This window comes from Heterodontus francisci, chromosome 19 (assembly GCF_036365525.1).
Source record: "Heterodontus francisci isolate sHetFra1 chromosome 19, sHetFra1.hap1, whole genome shotgun sequence".
NCBI classification, from domain to species: Eukaryota; Metazoa; Chordata; class Chondrichthyes; order Heterodontiformes; family Heterodontidae; genus Heterodontus; species Heterodontus francisci.
In genome coordinates, this window is record NC_090389.1 from 15,624,836 (window position 1) to 15,643,212 (window position 18,377).

At 42.9% G+C, this 18,377-nt stretch overlaps 1 protein-coding gene across 1 annotated transcript in view; it reads left to right on the plus strand.

The window, feature by feature from the left end:
- Positions 1 to 16,877, plus strand: part of nprl2 (NPR2 like, GATOR1 complex subunit) — a 39,683-nt gene extending 22,806 nt beyond the window's left edge. The window contains exons 9-11 of the mRNA XM_068052297.1: positions 873 to 990; positions 15,176 to 15,318; positions 15,997 to 16,877. Coding sequence (XP_067908398.1) covers positions 873 to 990; positions 15,176 to 15,318; positions 15,997 to 16,064 — 329 coding nt within the window. The 3' untranslated portion in view covers positions 16,065 to 16,877. The remainder of the gene's footprint in view (positions 1 to 872; positions 991 to 15,175; positions 15,319 to 15,996) is intronic.
- The last annotated feature ends 1,500 nt before the right edge of the window (positions 16,878 to 18,377 follow it).

Sequence of the window (18,377 nt, forward strand, 5' to 3'; positions counted from 1 at the left end):
AGCACCTGTGGAGCCAAATCTGGTTCCGGTTCCAGTTCCACCTGTGAAACTGTATTCCAGCAAGAAAATTGGTTAACTTTTCCAAAACAGGAGAGAGAATTTCCAATAAATGGAAACTTTAAGATGAAAAGAGGTTATGAGTGAATCGTCCTTTAAATGGGGACCCAAAAGTCACATCATTTGGATAAGACATTAAAAGAGATCTGATGCTAACATTGGAGGCAGAACAACTAATGAGGAACAATCCAAATAGATTCAGAAGGATTTGGATCAGTTAGGAAACTCAGCCTGTAGATGGCAAGTGAAGTTCACTATAAAATAACTGATATGGGAGTGAGGAACCAAGAGAGGGGTTATACCCTAGAAAATACTGTTGATCCTGAACAAATGCTTGCTGTGTAAGTATGACATGGCTCAGTTGGCTATTTTACTGCAGGTGGTTAACCCATCCTCTGCTAAATTAGCAGACAATCGCTGTATTACATTAGCACCAACACTGATTCCTTTGTTAGTATATTGAATGGAACAGTCACAAAATATTGTGTGGATCTCGGGATTATTCTGGAAACATCAGCCCAGTGTTTGTAGTTTTAAAAATAATAAACATTCAGGATACTAGACTGTATCATAAGAGAGAGAAACTGCAAATACAAAGAGGTATTGATGGTGCTACATAAGACACTAGTTACTCCTTAGAGTTGAAATCAGTCATGATAGAGAGTGGGTGTATTGGACTGAATGCTCTAAAGTTTTCTATGTTGTCAATGGCACTGGATGTAAATGTAGTTTCAAACTGCTCTTCTGGAGGGGGGATGGGTCCTACAGAAGTCACAGCCCTTTGAAGACCTGTTAATTGCTGCCTTTGCACACAGGACACAAACGTGCTAGTCTGCACGATGTATTCCAGCTATACTGTGGGCTCAGCCCCGGCACCACAGCTCGAGATCTCTGCTCCCGCTACGCTCAACAGCTTCAACATGTGGACGAGAGGTAAGATGTTAGCCTGGACTTGTGGCCAAGTTGGACAACCTGTAACTTCTTCATACTGTTTCAGTGCGATTTATCTATATGAGCAGGTCGAATGAGTGAGGATGATGGGCTGCCTATCGTCAGTCTAGTCTTCCTGTGGATTTGTTTAAATTTTTAAAAAATTAATTCTTGGAATGTGTAGCCTTTATTGCCCATCCCTAATTACCTTTGAGCCACTGCAGTTCATGTGATGTAGTTCCACCCAGACTGCTGTTTGGTAGCAACTTCCAGGGTTTTGATTCAGTGACAATGGAGGAACAGCGATATAAGTCCAAGTCAGGATGGTGTGTGGTTAAAGGGGGACTTGGAGGTCATGGAGTTTCCCCCTTGTCCTCTTAGATGGTAGAGGTCAAGAGTTTGGAAGGTACTGTCGAAGAAGCCTTGGCAAGTGGCTGCGGTGCATCTTGTAGGAAGGAAGAGAGCAGCTAAAGTAAGTGTTGGTTCCTGAGAACATGAGACTGGGGAATTAATGGGAAACAAGGAAATGACAGAGACTGAACAAGTATTTTGCATCTATCTATACTGTAGAAGGCAAAAAGCATTCCAAAAATAGCAGAAAATCAAGAGGCAAAAGGGAGGGAGGAACTTAAAATAATTGCTTTCACTAGAGGATAAAAGTACTAGGAAAACTAATGGGACTATAGGCTGACAAGTCCCCTGGACCTGATGGCCTGCATCCTAAGGTCTTAAAAGAAGTGACTGCAGAGATAGTGAATGCATTTGTTGTAATCTTCCACAATTCCCTAGATTCTGGAAAGGTCCCAACAGATTGGAAAATAGCAAATGTAACACCCCTATTCAAGAAAGTGGGTGACAGAAAGCAGGAAACAATAGGCTAGTTAGCCCAACATCTGTCATTGGGAAATGCTAGAATCCATTAAGTTAGTAGTAGCAGAACATTTAGAAAATCATAATGCAATCAGGTAGAGTCAACATGGTTTTATGAAAGGTAAATCATGTTTAACAATTTTCTTTTAAAGAATTCTCTGAGGATGTAACAAGCAGGGTGGATAAAGGGGTAGCAGTAGATGTAGTATATTTGGATTTCCAAAAGGCATTCGATAAGATCACACACAAAAGGTTACTTCACAAGATAAGAGCTCATGGTGTTGGGGTAATAGCATGGATAGAGGATTGGCCAACTAACAGGAAACAGAGAGTCAGGATAAATGGGGCATTTCAGGTTGGCAAAGTGTAACTAATGGAAGTTAAATTCCAGAAAGCTTGTTATGGAAGGATAATGCTGGAGCCTATATTTACTCAGTTGCACGTTTATTGTGCAGAATAAAAGGATTACAAACCTGCAGCTCCTCACTCAAACCCTCCAAGTCTCAGTGCTTATAAGTGCTCAACTAAGACCCCAATTAACACCCTTCACTTGCAAATAATCAAACCATTGGCACACAATTAACACATTCCCTTTTTTACAATACAACTTGGATTAACATACTCAAACGATATTTCAAGATAAATTCCATATTATGCACAAAGTATTGCATTGTGAGATGTCCGTCCTCTAGCACCTCTAACAGTTTCTTTGTACTAGCATTTCTTTTTCTGAAACAGTTGGTTGCTGATGACTTGCATCTACCCATTTAAGTTTGGAGATTTCCTTTCTCTCCAGCATTTGTTTCAATCCAGCGAGGTCAATACACAACCTTTTCTCACTCAGACATTGTCCCACAAAGAACTATTCAATGAATATCCTATCTTCAGTATGTCCCTTGTTCAGAATTCCACCCAAAATATTTGACAAATAGAACCCCATATCCCCTGCCTCCACAAGACCTAGTGTTTCCGCAGCTAAAATGCTTTTTAACAACCTGTCTTATTTTCTTAGCCTCTCAAGCTGAAGGACAACATTTCCCATTTTCACCCATCAGAAAAGCTATGAAACCAGCTGCATTTGAATACCCATCAGCAAGATTAGCTTGTGAAGCATCACAAAAAATTGTGAGATTCATGTTCTTTGGGCCACCTAAGGATGGGAACTTCAACACACATTTCTCTAGATTTTTTTCAATGGTTTATTTGCCCTTAAAACATTCTCCACTTTTGGATGTTTCATCATTGTGGTTAACTCCAGCACATCAAAACATGCATCAGGCCTAGATTGAGAGCCCAACCAGTTTAATTGACCCACCAGGTTTCGCAATTGCTCAGTCTCCACTTTAGATAGGTCATCACAGAAAGATGATCTAACACGATAATCGGGATGGGAGTAACACACTCTCTAAATAGGATTGTTGATTCAAACTTATTCCAGACTTAGTCTGCTTAATATTTATTTAAAGGTCCCGCAAGCCTGACTCCCAATCTTAAATTCTGCCCTAATCTAATTAATAACATTTCTCAAAATCCGCAGTACCACCCCATAAGAAATAATCAGCATGCAACATGCGGATGTCTGAAAGTTTCCCTTTATGGTACCAATAAAGCATTGCAGGATCTGTCTTTAGTTGAACACAAAGAATTTTCAACAAAACAGATGTCACTGAGAAATACCACACCCTGGAAGCATCATTAAGGCCTTAGACACATTTGTTCAGTTTTCATAATTTCCTTCTGCACCTGCTGCCTCTTTAGGTGGTTTCACATACTTTTCAGAAAGAAGTGTATCACCTTACAGAAATGCAACATTTATGTCAATGGATCTACACTCCCATGAATATGTGGCCAAAAGAGCCAAAAAATTTTTCAAGATTACTTTTTTCTAGCATGGGAGAGTCCACTCTAACATCAGTATCACCCAGTCCTTTTCAAAACCCCTCACGACAAGCCTCGCTTTAGCCTTATAAATTCCATCGGGAAGGATTTTTTCAGTGCAAATCCATCTATGTGACGGGGCTGGCTGTCTCCTATCTGGTACCTAAGAATAAAATCCAACCTCCAACTCTCTAATTCCTTATGTTTTGCTTCTCCTATTAGTTTATCCTGTAGTTTATTGGTGGCCACTAAAACTTCATGATCATGACTTCTGCTTCTAGTTCTATTCCGAGACTGCCCTCGAGCTTTCGTTTCATTGTGGAATCTGTTCAAACTACAGCCTCTGTTAGCACTTTGATGTCTTTCAGAACTACTGCTAGAAGATCTCCCTCGCACTTTATCGGAGGCTCTTTCTCCAGTACATCAATCACTTCCTTACGCAAGAGTCACATCCAGACCCACTATCAAAACTTGCACTGCGCTTTCTTACCCCCCACTCTTTCACCCCATTCTACCAGCCCATGGCTGTGGCATCTGGGCCATCATCTTGAACATTTAACCAATATTTAATTTTGTTTGTAGATTTTCCTGCACGTCCCACAATTGTATCCCTCTATTTATTAGACCCCTCTAGAATATATGTCACCCGTGTACCTACTCGGACAATTGGCCTTTGGATGCGACAACCCTTTCCTGAGCATCATGATCGGTCACATTGCTATCAAACTCTTGATCTGTCTCAGGACCTTCATCACAAAACACGAGTATTTGAGGTATAAGATGCCTCGTTTCCCTCTATCAGCTGCTCAGATTCTGTAATCAACCCCAGTTAATCGTGAGGAATGAACCTTAACAGTTTGATTTCCATGCTTGATAACAACTGTCTTACTATCACGACCGATTATCTTACAAGGGCCCTACCATTCCCAATGGTCCTCTTTTTTTTTATAATACACCAAATCTCCTGAAATAAATTCCACCTCAGATGACTTTATACAATGCCTCAGAGCTCTCTGAATTTTCTCAAGAGATCTCGGCCTTCATGAAAGCCCATCTTCCTGCATGTAAAGCATTCAAATGTGTAGAAAAAATGGAACTAATTGTACCTTCTCGAGCAGGAGAACTGTCACACAGTACAGAAGGCAATTTGGCATTCCACCCATAGACCAATTGATAAGGACTATATCCTCCAACCATCTGAAGCGAATTCTTTGCATGAACCGCCTGTGCCTGGGCAGTTGTCAATTTGCAGTTTGATTGGTCAGCTAAGATTTTATGCAGATTTTCATCAACCACTGCGTGATTCCTTTCATAAAGCCCATTGCTAGAAGGACTTTCAGCTGCGCTATTCATAACCATAATGTTCATGTTTTCACCCATATCTCTGAACTCGCCATTGGCAAATTACCCTCCGTTATCAGTCAGAAAATAAGTTGGTGCCCCAAGTCCAGTCCCTATCCATTTCTCCATAATTTTGTCTATAATAACCCTTTTGTCCTTACTATTTATTATTGTGGAAAGACTAAAGCTAGTTTTTAGGTCTATAAAACGTAGAATGGAAATATTCTTGTCTTTGTCCCATACCTTTAAATCCATAGCAATGACCTCATTAAAGTCACGTACCAATGGAAGGCAGATCTCTCACTTTTCACTAATCTCTTATTCTTGTATACGTTTCATCAATCACATCTGTATCTTTTAGTAGGATTTTTAATCTCTGACAAGAAGGGTGAGCAAATTGTCTGTGTAACTTTAAGACAATTTGTCTTTTATCTCTGATTCTTAACACTTGATGCCATCAATACTTCTCTAACACCGACTCGAAACATCAGGTTTTCTAAAGGGGATACAGTAATGCCCTGACTGGGTAAACTGCAAATTGCTGGCTTCCCAAAAACAATTGCCTTATCATGCTCCATGTCAAGTTTCAACTGTGCCTTTTTCATTGAAGGCTTACTCAACGGTAAAGGTATCTCACTGTAGATAACATCAGTACTGATAAAGTGGCTTACCCCAGATATTTTACATGAGATTACTATTCTCTTCAATGACTTCCATGTGTTGTCATCACCAAACCTAAAGCCGGTGTACTTTTATACTCCTTAACCTTGCGTCAATCCTCACTACTGAGTGGTTACAGCGTTATCTTGATTCAATCCATTCCACATCCTGTCGAAGTACAAGCACTATCCAGTACAACACAATTGAACGAATCTGCAACTAACACATTCAACACAGGACTAAAACTCCTTGTGACTAGTATAATTCATTCAGATCCATCAGTATCTTCCTCTTCTGCCTCAGAATTCTGTGTGCGTGTGTGTTATTTCGAAGATTCTGCCCCTCTGTTTAGGGCAGTTCATTGCATAATACTTTGATTCACATCTGAAGCACCTATTAAATGTTCCTTGGGCATTCCTGGGATTCATTCACCTATGATTGCTGTTCCAATTACAGTGGAAGACAGAATATTCAGTCCTGCTAAAGGTGCTTTCATCCTCATTCCTCCTGTCTTTAAATCTTCCATTGTACTTATGCCTGTTTCCAGCATCTGGATTATTTCTAACTCTAGTAAACATTGAATCTTCCTTTCTTTGTGTCACCACAGAGTGCCCTGGTTGTTCTACCAGGACTGCAGAAAGTGACTTGCCCCAGGAATTTTTTTTTTAAGGCCGCAGACATTTGGTCCAACAGGGAGTCTTTGTCCAAGAACCAAACCCCAGTTAGAACCAGGACCTGTCCATATGCGACACCCCAGGACAATCTAGCAATTTAAAAGCTAGCACTGAACCAGGGATCTCCAAATTGAATTTCCTCAATCTTTTATACAGTCTGTTAAAGTCCATGATATATTCCTCCATTGCATAACCATCTGTTTTCCGAAATCTATCAATGTCTGACAATGCTTTATACGCGTTCAATAAGTCATCTTTCTTGTAAATTTCATCCAAGAATTCTAACAGAAGATCCAAGCTTTCATCAGCATCCAGTTCATAAAACACTTTCTTCTGGAAGGGAGTGACAATGCCAAAGCCATATCTTGTTTCCTCTTTGACAGAGATGTAACCCGTGTCCACATATCCACTTCATTCTTCCACTGGTCATATGGTTCAGACTTCAAGAACACCAGAGGGTAATCATACCCTGACAATTTGCACTTGCTTTAGGCTATATTTTCCACAATAGCCCTTGAGATTTTAGTTTTCTATCCAAAAAAAGTTCATATTTCCCAACCTTCAGTTTTAGGCAACCATCCTCTGCTACCAAGTTAAGTTCCAGAAAGCTTGTTTGGGAAGGATAATGCTGGAGCATGCATTTACTGTTTCATGTTTCATATTTATTGTGCAGAATAAAAGGATTACAGACATATAGCTCCTCACTCAAACCCTCCACCAGTCTCCGTGAGTATCTGCTTATAAGTACTCAGCTAAGACCCCAATTAACATCTTCACCTTTGACACACAATTAACAGTGTAGTGCCACAAGGATGAGTGCTGGGGCCTCAACTATTAACTATATATTAATGGCTTGGATGAAGGGACTGAGTGTATTGTAGATAAGTTTGTAGATGTTGCAAAGATAGGTAAAAAAGCAAGTTGTGAGGAGGACACAAAGTGTCTGCAAAGAGATATAGGATAGATTAATTGAGTGGGAAAAAAACTGGCAGATTGAGTATAATGTGGGAAAATATGAGGTTGTCCACTTTGGCAGGAAAAATAGAAAAGCAGAATATTATTTACATGGAGCGAGACTGCAGAATGCTGCAGTACAGAGGGATCTGGGTGTCCTCTTACAAGAATCTCAATGTTAGCATGCAGGTACAGCAATATTAGTTGTAGTACCAAGGTTTATTATCGAATAGATAGAGGAATGACAGGGCTGCTCCAACCTCGGGAACTCCAAGACGCTGCTCGGGTCGTGGATAGCCACCTGTGCAGGAAGTGTCATCAGTTGCAGCAGTTTGATCTCTGGGTTTCGGAACTTGAGCAGCAGCTGGTGACATTGCGGTGCCTTCATGAGGATGAGAGCTGCGTGGATAGCACGTTTATAGATGTGGTCACCCCGCAGCTTAAGAGTATGCAGGGAGAGAGGGAATGGGTGACTGCCTGACAGTCAAGAAGAAACAGGCAGGTAGTGCAAGAGACCCCTGAGCGTGTCTCACTCTCCAACAGGTATTCAGTTCTGAAAACTGTTCAGTTCCGGTTGCTCGCCATTTCAACGCTCCCCCCTGCACTCATGCTCACATCTCTGTCCTGGGATTGCTGCAGTGTTCCAGTGAACATCAACGCAAGCTCGAGGAACAGCATCTCATTTACCGATTATCTACAGCCTGCCCGACTGAACATTAAGTTCAATAATTTCAGATGGGCCCCGCATTTTACTTTAATTTTTAGTTATTTTTTTTTTGTGTGTGTTTGTTTTAGTTAATTCTTAGTTTGTTCAGTTTGCCTACCCACTTTTTCTTCTTGTGTGTACTTGCGGCTGTTCAGTTTTCAGTCTGTTAACACCCTATCTGTACTAATGCTTTGTCTGTCAACATACCATTAATATATTGTTTGCCTTTGCTCCATGACCTCCTGCTCGGTTATTCTCTGTGACCTTGTCCTATTTACACCTTCCCCTTTGTTATCTCTTGCCCCGCCCCTGCTTTACTTGCTTAAAACCTTTCACATTTCTAATATTTGACTGTTCTGAAGGATCACTGATCTGAAACGTTAACTCTGCTTCTCTCTCCACAGATGCTGCCAGACCTGCTGAATATTTCCAGCATTTCTTGTTTTTATTTCAGATTTCTGGCATCTGCAGTGTTTTGCTTTTATTCCGTTCTGAATACTGAAGAAAGTGCTGATTTATCTGGGGAGTGCAGCCAGAGCCAAGTTCATGGCACCATTTGTGGCTCAGCTGCACAGAGGGGCACAAGGAAGACTGGAAGAGCGATAGTGATAGGGGATTCAATACTCAGGGGAAAAGACAGGTGTTTCTGAGGCCACAAACGTGAATCCAGGAAAGTGTGTTGCCTCCCTAATGCCAGGGTCAAGGATGTCATTGAACAGCCACGCAGCACCCTGAGGAGAGAGGGTGAACAGCCAGCAGTCATGGTCCACATTGGTACAAATGACATGGGTAGAAAGAGGGATGTGGTCCTGCAGAAAGAGTTTACTGAGCTTGGTAAGAAATTAGCAAGTAGGACTTCAAAAGTAGTAATCTCCGGATTATTGTCAGTGCCACGCACAAGTGAGTACAAGAATAGAAGGATAAGACAGATGAATGCGTGGCTGGAAAGTTGGCACAGGAGGGAGGGCTTTAGATTCTTGAGACATTGTGACCAGCTCTGGGGGAGATGAGGCCTGTACAGGCTTGACGGGTTGCACCTGTACAGAGGTGGGCTTGAGTTCCTTGCAGGACGTTTTGCTAGTGCTGTTGGGGAGGGTTTAAACGGGTTTGGCAGGAGGGTGGGGACCTGAGGGTAAACTCAGTTCGAGGAAGGCAGAAAATTAGTGGAAGGCAGAGGAAACAAAGGTTAGAAAATAGAGTTTAGCAGTGCTCAAGGGTATCTACTTCAGTGCAAGGAGTATAGCAAATAAAGCAGATGAGCTGAGGGCACAGATAGACACATGGCAGTATGATATAACTATTACAGAAACATGGCGTAAGGAGAGACAGGAATGGCAGCTCAACGTTCCTGGTTGCAGGGTTTTCAGACGCGATAGGGAGGGGGATAAAAAAGGAGGGGGAGTGGCAATTTTGGTCAAAGAAACAATGATAGCTGTGAGGAGGAATGATTGTTAGAAAGCTCATCAAATGAGGCCATATGGATCAAGCTAAGGAACCGAAAAAGGGCAGTCACACTGCTGGGAATGTACCATGAACGCCCAAACAGTCAGAGAGAGATAGAAGAGCAGATATGTAGGCAAATCTCTGAGAAATAGGGGATTTTAACTACCCCAATATTAACTGGGATAGTTTTAGTGTGAAAGGAATTGAAGGAGCAGAATTCTTGAGGTGCATTCAAGAGAACTTTTTTGGCCACTAAAATACAGCAGATGCTGGAAGTCTGAAATAAAAACAAAAGGTGTTGGATATACTCAGCGGGCCTGGCAGCATCTGTGGAGAGAGAAGCAAAGTTAACGTTTCAGGTCTGTGACCTTTCATCAGAACAGGCAAAGGTTACAAAAGAATTAGGTTTTAAGCAAGTGAATGGGAGGGGGGTGGGGGAGAGAACAAAGGGGAAGGTGTTTGATAGGGCAGGGGGGGATTAAATAACAAAGCTGTCCTGGAACTTATTGACAGGTGTTTTTGTGACTGGAAGGTTGTTTCTAGTGGGGTTCCACAGGGCTCAGTATTGGGTTCCCTGCTTTTTGTGGTATATAATAATGATTTGGACGTAAGTGTAGGGGGCATGATCAAAAGGTTTGCGGTTGGCATGAGAATTGGCCGTGTGGTTGATAGCGAGGATAGCTGTAGACTACAGGAAGATAACGATGGACTCAGGTGGGCAGAAAATTGGCAAATGAAACTCGACCCGGTGAAGTGTGAGGTGATGTATTTGAGGATGTCAAACAAGGCAAAGGAATAAACAATGGGAGAATACTGAGAAGTGTAGAGGAAGTGAGGGACCTTGGGAGTGAATGTCCACAGATCCCTGAAGGACAGGTCGATAAGATGGTTAAGAAGGCATATGGAATCCTTTCCTTTACTACTTGAGGTGTGGAATATAAGAGCAGGGAGGTTATGCTGGAACTGTATAAATCATTAGTTAGGCCACAACTTGAGTACTGTGTGCAGTTCTGGTCACCTCATTACAGAAAGGACGTAATTGAACTGGAGAGGGTACAAAGGAGATTTAAGAGGATGTTGCCCAGACTGGCAAAATGCAGCTATGAGGAAAGATTGTATAGGTTGGGGTTGTTCTTCTTGGAACAGAGAAGGCTGAGAGGAGATTTGATTGAAATGTACAAAATTGTGAGGGGGGCCTGGGTAGAGCAAATGTGAAGGGCCTGTTTAACCTTAGCAGAGCGGTCAGTGACTAGGGGGCATAGATTTAAAGTGATTGGTCGAAAGATTAGAGGGGAGATGAGGGAAAATATTTTCACCTAAGGATGATGAGGGTCTGGAACTCTCTGCCTGAAAGGGCAGTAGAGGCAGAAACCCTCAATTCATTTAAAAGGTGTCTGGATATGCACCTCAATTGCCATAACCTCTAGGGCTATAACCCAAATGCTGGAAGGTGGGATTAGAATAAGTGGATCGTTTTTTGGCTGTGCAGACATGATGGGCCAAGTGGCCTCTTTCTGTGCCATAAACTTTCTATGATCACAGAATCGTTAGTGCAGAAGGAGGCCATTCGGCCCATCGTGTCTGCACGGCTCTCTGAAAGCACAGCTGCCTCAGTTCCATTCCCCTGCCTTCTCCCCATAACCGTGCACATTCTTCCTTTTCATATAACAGTCTAATTCCCTCCACCACGTTCACAGGCAGTGCATTCCAGACCTTAACTACTCGCTGCGTGAAAAATTTTTCCTCATGTCACTTTTGCTTCTCTATTACCAAATACATCAAATCTGTGCCCTCTCGATCCTTTCACGAGTAAGAACACTTTCTCTATCTACTCTGTCCAGACCCCTCATGATTTTGAATACCTCTATCAAATCATCTCTCAGCCTTCTCTTCTCCAAGGAAAACAGTCCTAACTTCTCCAATCTATCTCCATAACTGAAATTCCTCATCCCTGGAACCATTCTCGTGAATCTTTTCTGTACTGTCTGCAATGCCCCCACATCTTTCCTTAAGTGCGACACCCAGAATTGGATGCAATACTCCAGCTGAGGCCAAACTAGTACCTTATACAAGTTCAACATAACTTCCTTTCTCTTGCACTCTATGCCCCTATTAATAAAGTCCAGGATACTGTATGCTTTATTAACTGCTCTCTTAACCTGTCCTGCCACCTTCAATGGCTTATACACATATACACCCAGGTCCCTTTGCTCCTGCACCCGCTTTATTCTATAGTGTGTCTCCATGTTCTTCCTACCAAAATGAATCACTTTACATTTCTCTGCATTGAACTTCATCTGCCACCTGTCTGCCCATTCCACAAACTTGTCTATGTCCTTTGTGAAGTTCTACACTATGCTCCTCACAGTTCACAATGCTTCCAAGTTTCATATCATCTGCAAACTTTGAAATTGTGCCCTGTACACCAAGGTCTAGATCATTAATATATATCAGGAAAATGATCCCTGGGGAACTCCACTACAAACCTTCCTCCAGCCCGAAAAACATCCATTAACCACTACTCTGTTTCCTGTCATTCAGCCAACTCCATATCCATGTTGCTACCGTCCCTTTTATTCCATGAGCTACAAGTTTGCTCACAGGTCTGTTGTGTGGCTCTGTATCAAATGCCTTTTGAAAGTCCATGTCCACCACATCAACAGCATTGCCCTCATCAACCCTCTCTGTTACCTCCTCAAAAAAAACTCCAGCAACTTAGTTAAACATGATTTTCCCTTAGGAAATCCATGCTGGCTTTCTTTAATTAGATCACATTTGTCCATGATTTTGATTTTGTTCATAATTATTTTTTCTAGAAGTTTTCCCACCACCGAAGTTAAACTGACTGGCCTGTAATTGTTGGGCTTATCTTTACCCCCTTTTTTGAACAAGGGTGTAACGTTTGCAATTCTCCAGTCCTCTGGCACCAACCCCAAGTCTAAGGAAGACTGAAAAATTATGGCTAGTACCTCTGCAATTTCCACTGTCACTTCCCTCAGTATCCTTGGATGCAACTCATCTGGCCCCACTCCTTTTACCACCCTTTTGCTATTTATATGCCTATAGAAAACCGATAGATTTCCTTTGATGCTAGCTGCCAGTCTCTTTTCATGTTCTCTCTTTGCTTTTCTTATTTGCTTTTTTACTTCCCCTCTGGCCCTTCTGTATTCAGCCTGGTTCTCAATAATGTTTTCTACCTGGCATTGGTCGTAAGCACATTTTTTCTTCTTTATCTTAAGCTCTACCTCTTTTGTCATCCAGGGAGCTCTGGATTTGTTTGTCTTTTTCCCTTTGAGGGAATATACCTTGACTGTGCCCGAACTATCTCTTCTTTGAAGATAGCCCATTGTTTGTCTACCAGCTTTCCTGCCAGCTTTTGACTCCCAATTTATTCACCCCAGCTCCATTCTTACCCCATTGAAGTTAGCCTTCCCCCAGTTAATTATTCTTGCCCTGGATTGCTCTTTGCCCTTTTCCATAGTCAGCCTAAACCTTACGATATCCCCTAAATGCTCTCCTACTGATACTTTATCCACTTAGCCCACCTCATTCCCAAGAACCAGGTCTAGCAGTGTCTCCTTTCTTATTGGACTAGCAACATACTGTTGTAGAAAATTTTCCTGAACACATTCTAGGAACTCTTGCCCCTCACTGCCCTTTACACTGCTCGTATCCCAGTCTATCTTTGGATAATTAAAGTCCCCCATTATAACTACCCTATTAATTTTGCACCTCTCTGTAATTTCCTTGCAAATTTGTTCCTCCCAGTCCTTCCCACTAGCTAATGGCCTATAGACAGCACCGAGCAATGTAACTGCACCTTTTTTGTTCCTTAGCTCTAGCCAAACTGATTCTGTCTTCGACCTCTCTGGGACATCCTTTTTCTCCAGCACTACAATCCTCTCCTTAATCAATACTGCCACACCTCCCCCTTTTTACCCTTTCCTATCTTTACTGAACATCTTGTATGCAGGAATATTTAACACCCAGTCCTTCCCTTCTTTGAGCCAGGTCCATGTTATAGCCACAACATCATATTTCCAAGTGGCAACCTGCGCCTGTACCTCACCAATCCTATTGACCGCATTCTGTGTATTCACATACATGCACATTAACCCTGATTCAGACTTTTTACTTTCTCACTTACTCTGACCCCACCTAATTATTTCCTATTCCCTACTCTTGTGCAGTATTCTGTGCATCTTGGTATTGCTCACTAATACTTGCTCCTGGGTCTCTCACCCCAGACAAGTTACCAGTTTTGCTTCCCTCCAATCAGAGCTCCCTCTCGGGTTCCCATCCCCCTGACAATTTAGTTTAAACCCTCCCCAACAGCACTAGCAAATCTCCCTGCAAGGATATTCATCCCAGTCCTGCTAAGATGCAACCTGTCCATCTTGTACAGGTCCCACCTGCCCCAGAACTGGTCCCAATGTCTCAGAAATCTGATGCCCTCCCTCCCACGCCAGTTTTCCAGCCGCATGTTCAATCGCTCAATTCTCCTATTCTTCTAAAAAAGCAAAATACTGCAGATGCTGGAAATCAGAAATAAAAACAAGAAATGCTGGAAGTACTCAGCAGGTCTGGCAGCATCTGTGGAGAGAGAAGCAGAGTTAACATTTTAGGTCAGTGACCCTTCATCAGAACAAAACATCTCCTATTCTTATTCTCACTTGCACCGGGGGCAATCTTGAGATTACTGTTTTGAGGTGCTGCTTTTTAATCTCCCTAGCTCTCTAAAATCTGCTTTCAGGACCTCATCTCCCTTCTTACCTATGTCATTGGTACCAATGTGGACCACTGGCTGTTTGCCCTCCCCCAGAGGAATGTCCTGCAGCTGCTCCATGACATCCTTCACCCTGGCACCAGGGAGGCAACACACCTGGAGTCACATTTACTGCTGCAGAAATGCCAATCTGCTCCTCTAATGAATCCCCCATCACTACTGCTCTTCCCCTCCTCTTCCTCCCCTCCTGTACAGCTGAGCCACCTGTGGTGCCACAAACTTGGCTCTGACTGCACTCCTCTGAGGAACCATCACCCTCACCAGTGTCCAAAATGGAAAACTGATTAGCGAGTGAGATCGTCTTGGGGGACTCCTGCACTACCAGCCTGATTCTCTTAGACTGCATGGCGGTTAACCATTTCCTATCCGTCTGCATGCTTCTAACCTGCGGTGTGACCACCTCCCTAAATGTGCTACCCCCATAGTCCTCTGCCTCACGGATGCACAACAGTGACTCCAGCCGTCGTTCGAGTTCTGAAATCCAGAGCTCAAGCTTCTGCAGCCGGTGACGCTTCCTGCAGATGTGTTCGTCCAGGATATGTGGAGTTAATGCCACAATCAAATCAGCCATAATCTTATTGAATGACAGAGTAGGCTTGAGAGGCCGAATGGCCTACTCAAGCACCTTTTTCTTATGTTCTTGCAGTGGTTGAGGAGTGTGGATGTTTAGTCTCTATGTAATGTACCAATCAACATGACTGCTTTGTCCTGGATGGTATTGAGCTTTTTGAGTTTTGTTGCAGCAACCCAGCTAAATGAAGAGTATCCCATCACACTCCTGTCTTGTACCTTGTAGGTAGTGGAGAGACTTTGGGGAGTCGTAGTGAGTGACTTACTGTAGAATACCCAGCCTGCCTCATTTTCCTCTGATTTCAGGAAGTTAATTCAGTTTGGTCTGATGAAAGGTCTAATTCGACGACTGCACAAGTATCCAGTAAAGATCAACCGTGACGAGAGGAGCCGGCCACCACGTCTCTACACTGGTTCACACAGCTATGATGAGATCTGCTGTAAAACTGGTAAACCACGCTACAAGGACTCAATCTAATCTATTACTGGAATTGAAGCAGCCAAGGGGATGGAGTTATGCAAAGGGTTAGATGATTTCAGGACTGAGATGTATTTTGCAGTCCAGACTTGGGCTGAAGCTGTCCTTCTCTGTTGGCAGTAAGGGTCCTGTGTAAATTCAGTTTGGGTAGTATGTTGGGTGTGCGCCCATAGCATAAAACTGCTTCTAATAAACACCACAGTTGGGATTTTCGATCAGAGAGGCTGCAGGGTGGCTGGGTTTGGAAAAGGAGCAATGTGACAGGAAGGTATTTGAGATTGGGGTGAAGCATATCATTAGGGCAATGTAGAGTTACCTGTATCTCGGCCATGGCTGTAATGCTCTGCTGCTCTTTGAAATGGTGTCATGGGATCTTTTCCAATCACCTGAGGGAGCAGATGGAGCATCAGTTTAGCATCTCATCTGAAAGGTGGCATCTCCTACACTGGAGTGTCAGCCTAGATTTTGTACTCAGTCTTGGAGTGGAGCTTGATGCCACACCTGACTCTGAAGCGAGAGTGGTACCAATGGAGCCACGGCTGACACCTCTTTACTCTGCATCTGACCTGTGCTGTAACCGAGACTAGCTGCTTGGGAGTGTTTGATACTTTGTTGTGGGAATTGTAACTAACTTTTTTTTCCGTTTCAGGAATTAGTTACAAGGAATTGGACGAGAGGCTGGAGAACGACTCAAATATCATTGTGTGCTGGAAATGAGAGTGCAACACATTGTTGGGACAATCACTGAGTGTGGGGCTGTGCAATCACAAAGTTCACCAGGAGTTTCCATACTGAAGAACAGTTTCACAAAGGAATGCAAGAAAGTAATAGATGATGCTGACTCTACTGGCCTGCAGTACTGATGAAATCTTCTGACCCTCCTACATTAACTTAACAATAGGTGAAAAGATTTGTGCAAGCATTTGTCCTTAAGTGAGTTCTGATCCAGAACTTGGGAGCTGTTGTATTTAAATTGTATTGATATGATCCTTGCCTTCAGCCATTTTCTGCTGTATACATGCACCTAATTTGGATAGACCAGACCTTTCCCCCAGCTGGTTGATTGAAATCCTCGCCTCTCCTCCCATCATTTATGATGTATTCTTCCTGGTAAATATTCCTTAGCTAGCCACTGTGCTATGTAACCTCTTACTGGCTTTGTGTAGTACTGAGCTATATATACCCTCAGGTAACTAGGTTCATTCTCTGGTCTACACCGCGTTAGCTGATTTCAGCTGGCACAGTGGTGGGCGTGCTTTCATTGGCCTTAGTATCTCTGGGCTTGGTCGAGTACCCACTCCTGAAGAGTCTGAGCTATCCATGGACACCTGCTGGAAAGTGTATGGATAAGATCAAGTCAGATGCAGTGACCTCGCTATTGTATTTTTTGCCAACAATGCAAGAATGACCACTTGGGTGTGTTACTGTGGAGCTGTCAGTGCACAGTGAACCAGTGCTCTCTGTAAATCAGTGCCTTCATGAGAATGGGAGTGTATAAAATCTGTACCAATTCTGTTTGTTGTGACTAGTTTGGATAAATAGAATTATTTAATATTAACTTTCATTGAATTTCAGTAGTCTTTCAGTATGACTGCAGAACATTGGTGTCACTAATCATTAGTAATAGACTAAGCTGTCAGCATGGCTCTGCAGTATTACTCTCACCTGGTGAGGCAGAAGGTCCTGGGCCGAAGTCCCACTCCAGATACTTGATCACATAATCAAGACTGACATTTGTGTACATTACTGAGGGAGTGCTGCACTATTGGAAGTTCCATCTTCTGCATGCAACATTACATCAAGTCGAGTCCTGAAGAATGTAACTGCCAGACTGGGCCTGCGGCAGGCGGTCAGAGAGCCAACAGGAGGGAAAAACCGACTTGACCTTGTTCTCATCAATCGCTTGTCAAGATGCATCTGTCCATGACAGTGTTGGCAGGAGTGACCACTGCACTCTCTTTGTGGAGACGATGTCCCTTCTTCACACTGAGGACATTAGAAAATAATGATAATAATTGGCCAGAGTCAGCATGAACTTATGAAAGGGAAATCATGTTTAACAAACCTGTTGGAGTTTTTCTTTTGAGGATGTTACTTGTAGCATAGATAAAGGATGTGGTGTATTTGGATTTTCAGAAAGCTTTCGATAAGGTCCCACACAAGAGGTTAGTAAACAAAATTAGAGCACATGGGAATAGGGGTAATATACTGGTATGGATTGAGTATTGGTTAACAAAAGAGTAGGAATAAATGGGTCATTCTCAGGATGGCAGGCTGTTACTCGTGAGATACCACATGGATCAGTGCTTGGACTGCAGCTGTTCACAATCTATATAAATGATTTGGATGTGGGGACCAAATGCAATATTTCCAAATTTGCTGATGAGACAAAACTAGGTGGGAATATAAGTTGTGAGGAGAATGCAAGGAGGCTTCAAGGGGTCTTGGACAGACTAAGTGAATGGGCAAGAACATGGCAGATAGAATATAATGTGAATAAGTGTGAAGATTTCCACTCTGTTGGGAAAAAAAAGTATTTCTTAAACTGAGAGGGGTTGGGAAGTGTTGGTGTCCAAAGGATGTCATTGTTCATGAGTCGCTAAAAACCAGATGCAGGTGCAGCAAGCAGTTAGGAAGGCAAATGGTATGTTGGCCTTCATCACAAGGGGGTTTTGAGTACAGGAGTAAAAATGTCTTGCTGCAGTTGTATAGCGCCTTGGTGAGACTGCAGCTGGAGTATTTTCTTTTCATTTATGGGATGTGGGTGTTGCTGGCTAAGCCAGCACTTATTACCCATCCCTAATTGCCCTTGAGAAGGTGGTGGTGGTGAGCTGCCTTCTTGACTCGCTGCAGTCCATGTGGGGTAGGTACTTCGCAGTGCTGTTAGGAAGGGAGTTCCAAGGTTTTGTCCCAGCGACTGTGAAGGAACGGCGATGTAGTTCCAAGTCAGGATGGTGTGTGCCTTTGAGGGGAACTTGCAGGTGGTGGTGTTCCCATGCATTTGCTGCCCTTGTCCTTCTAGATGCAAGA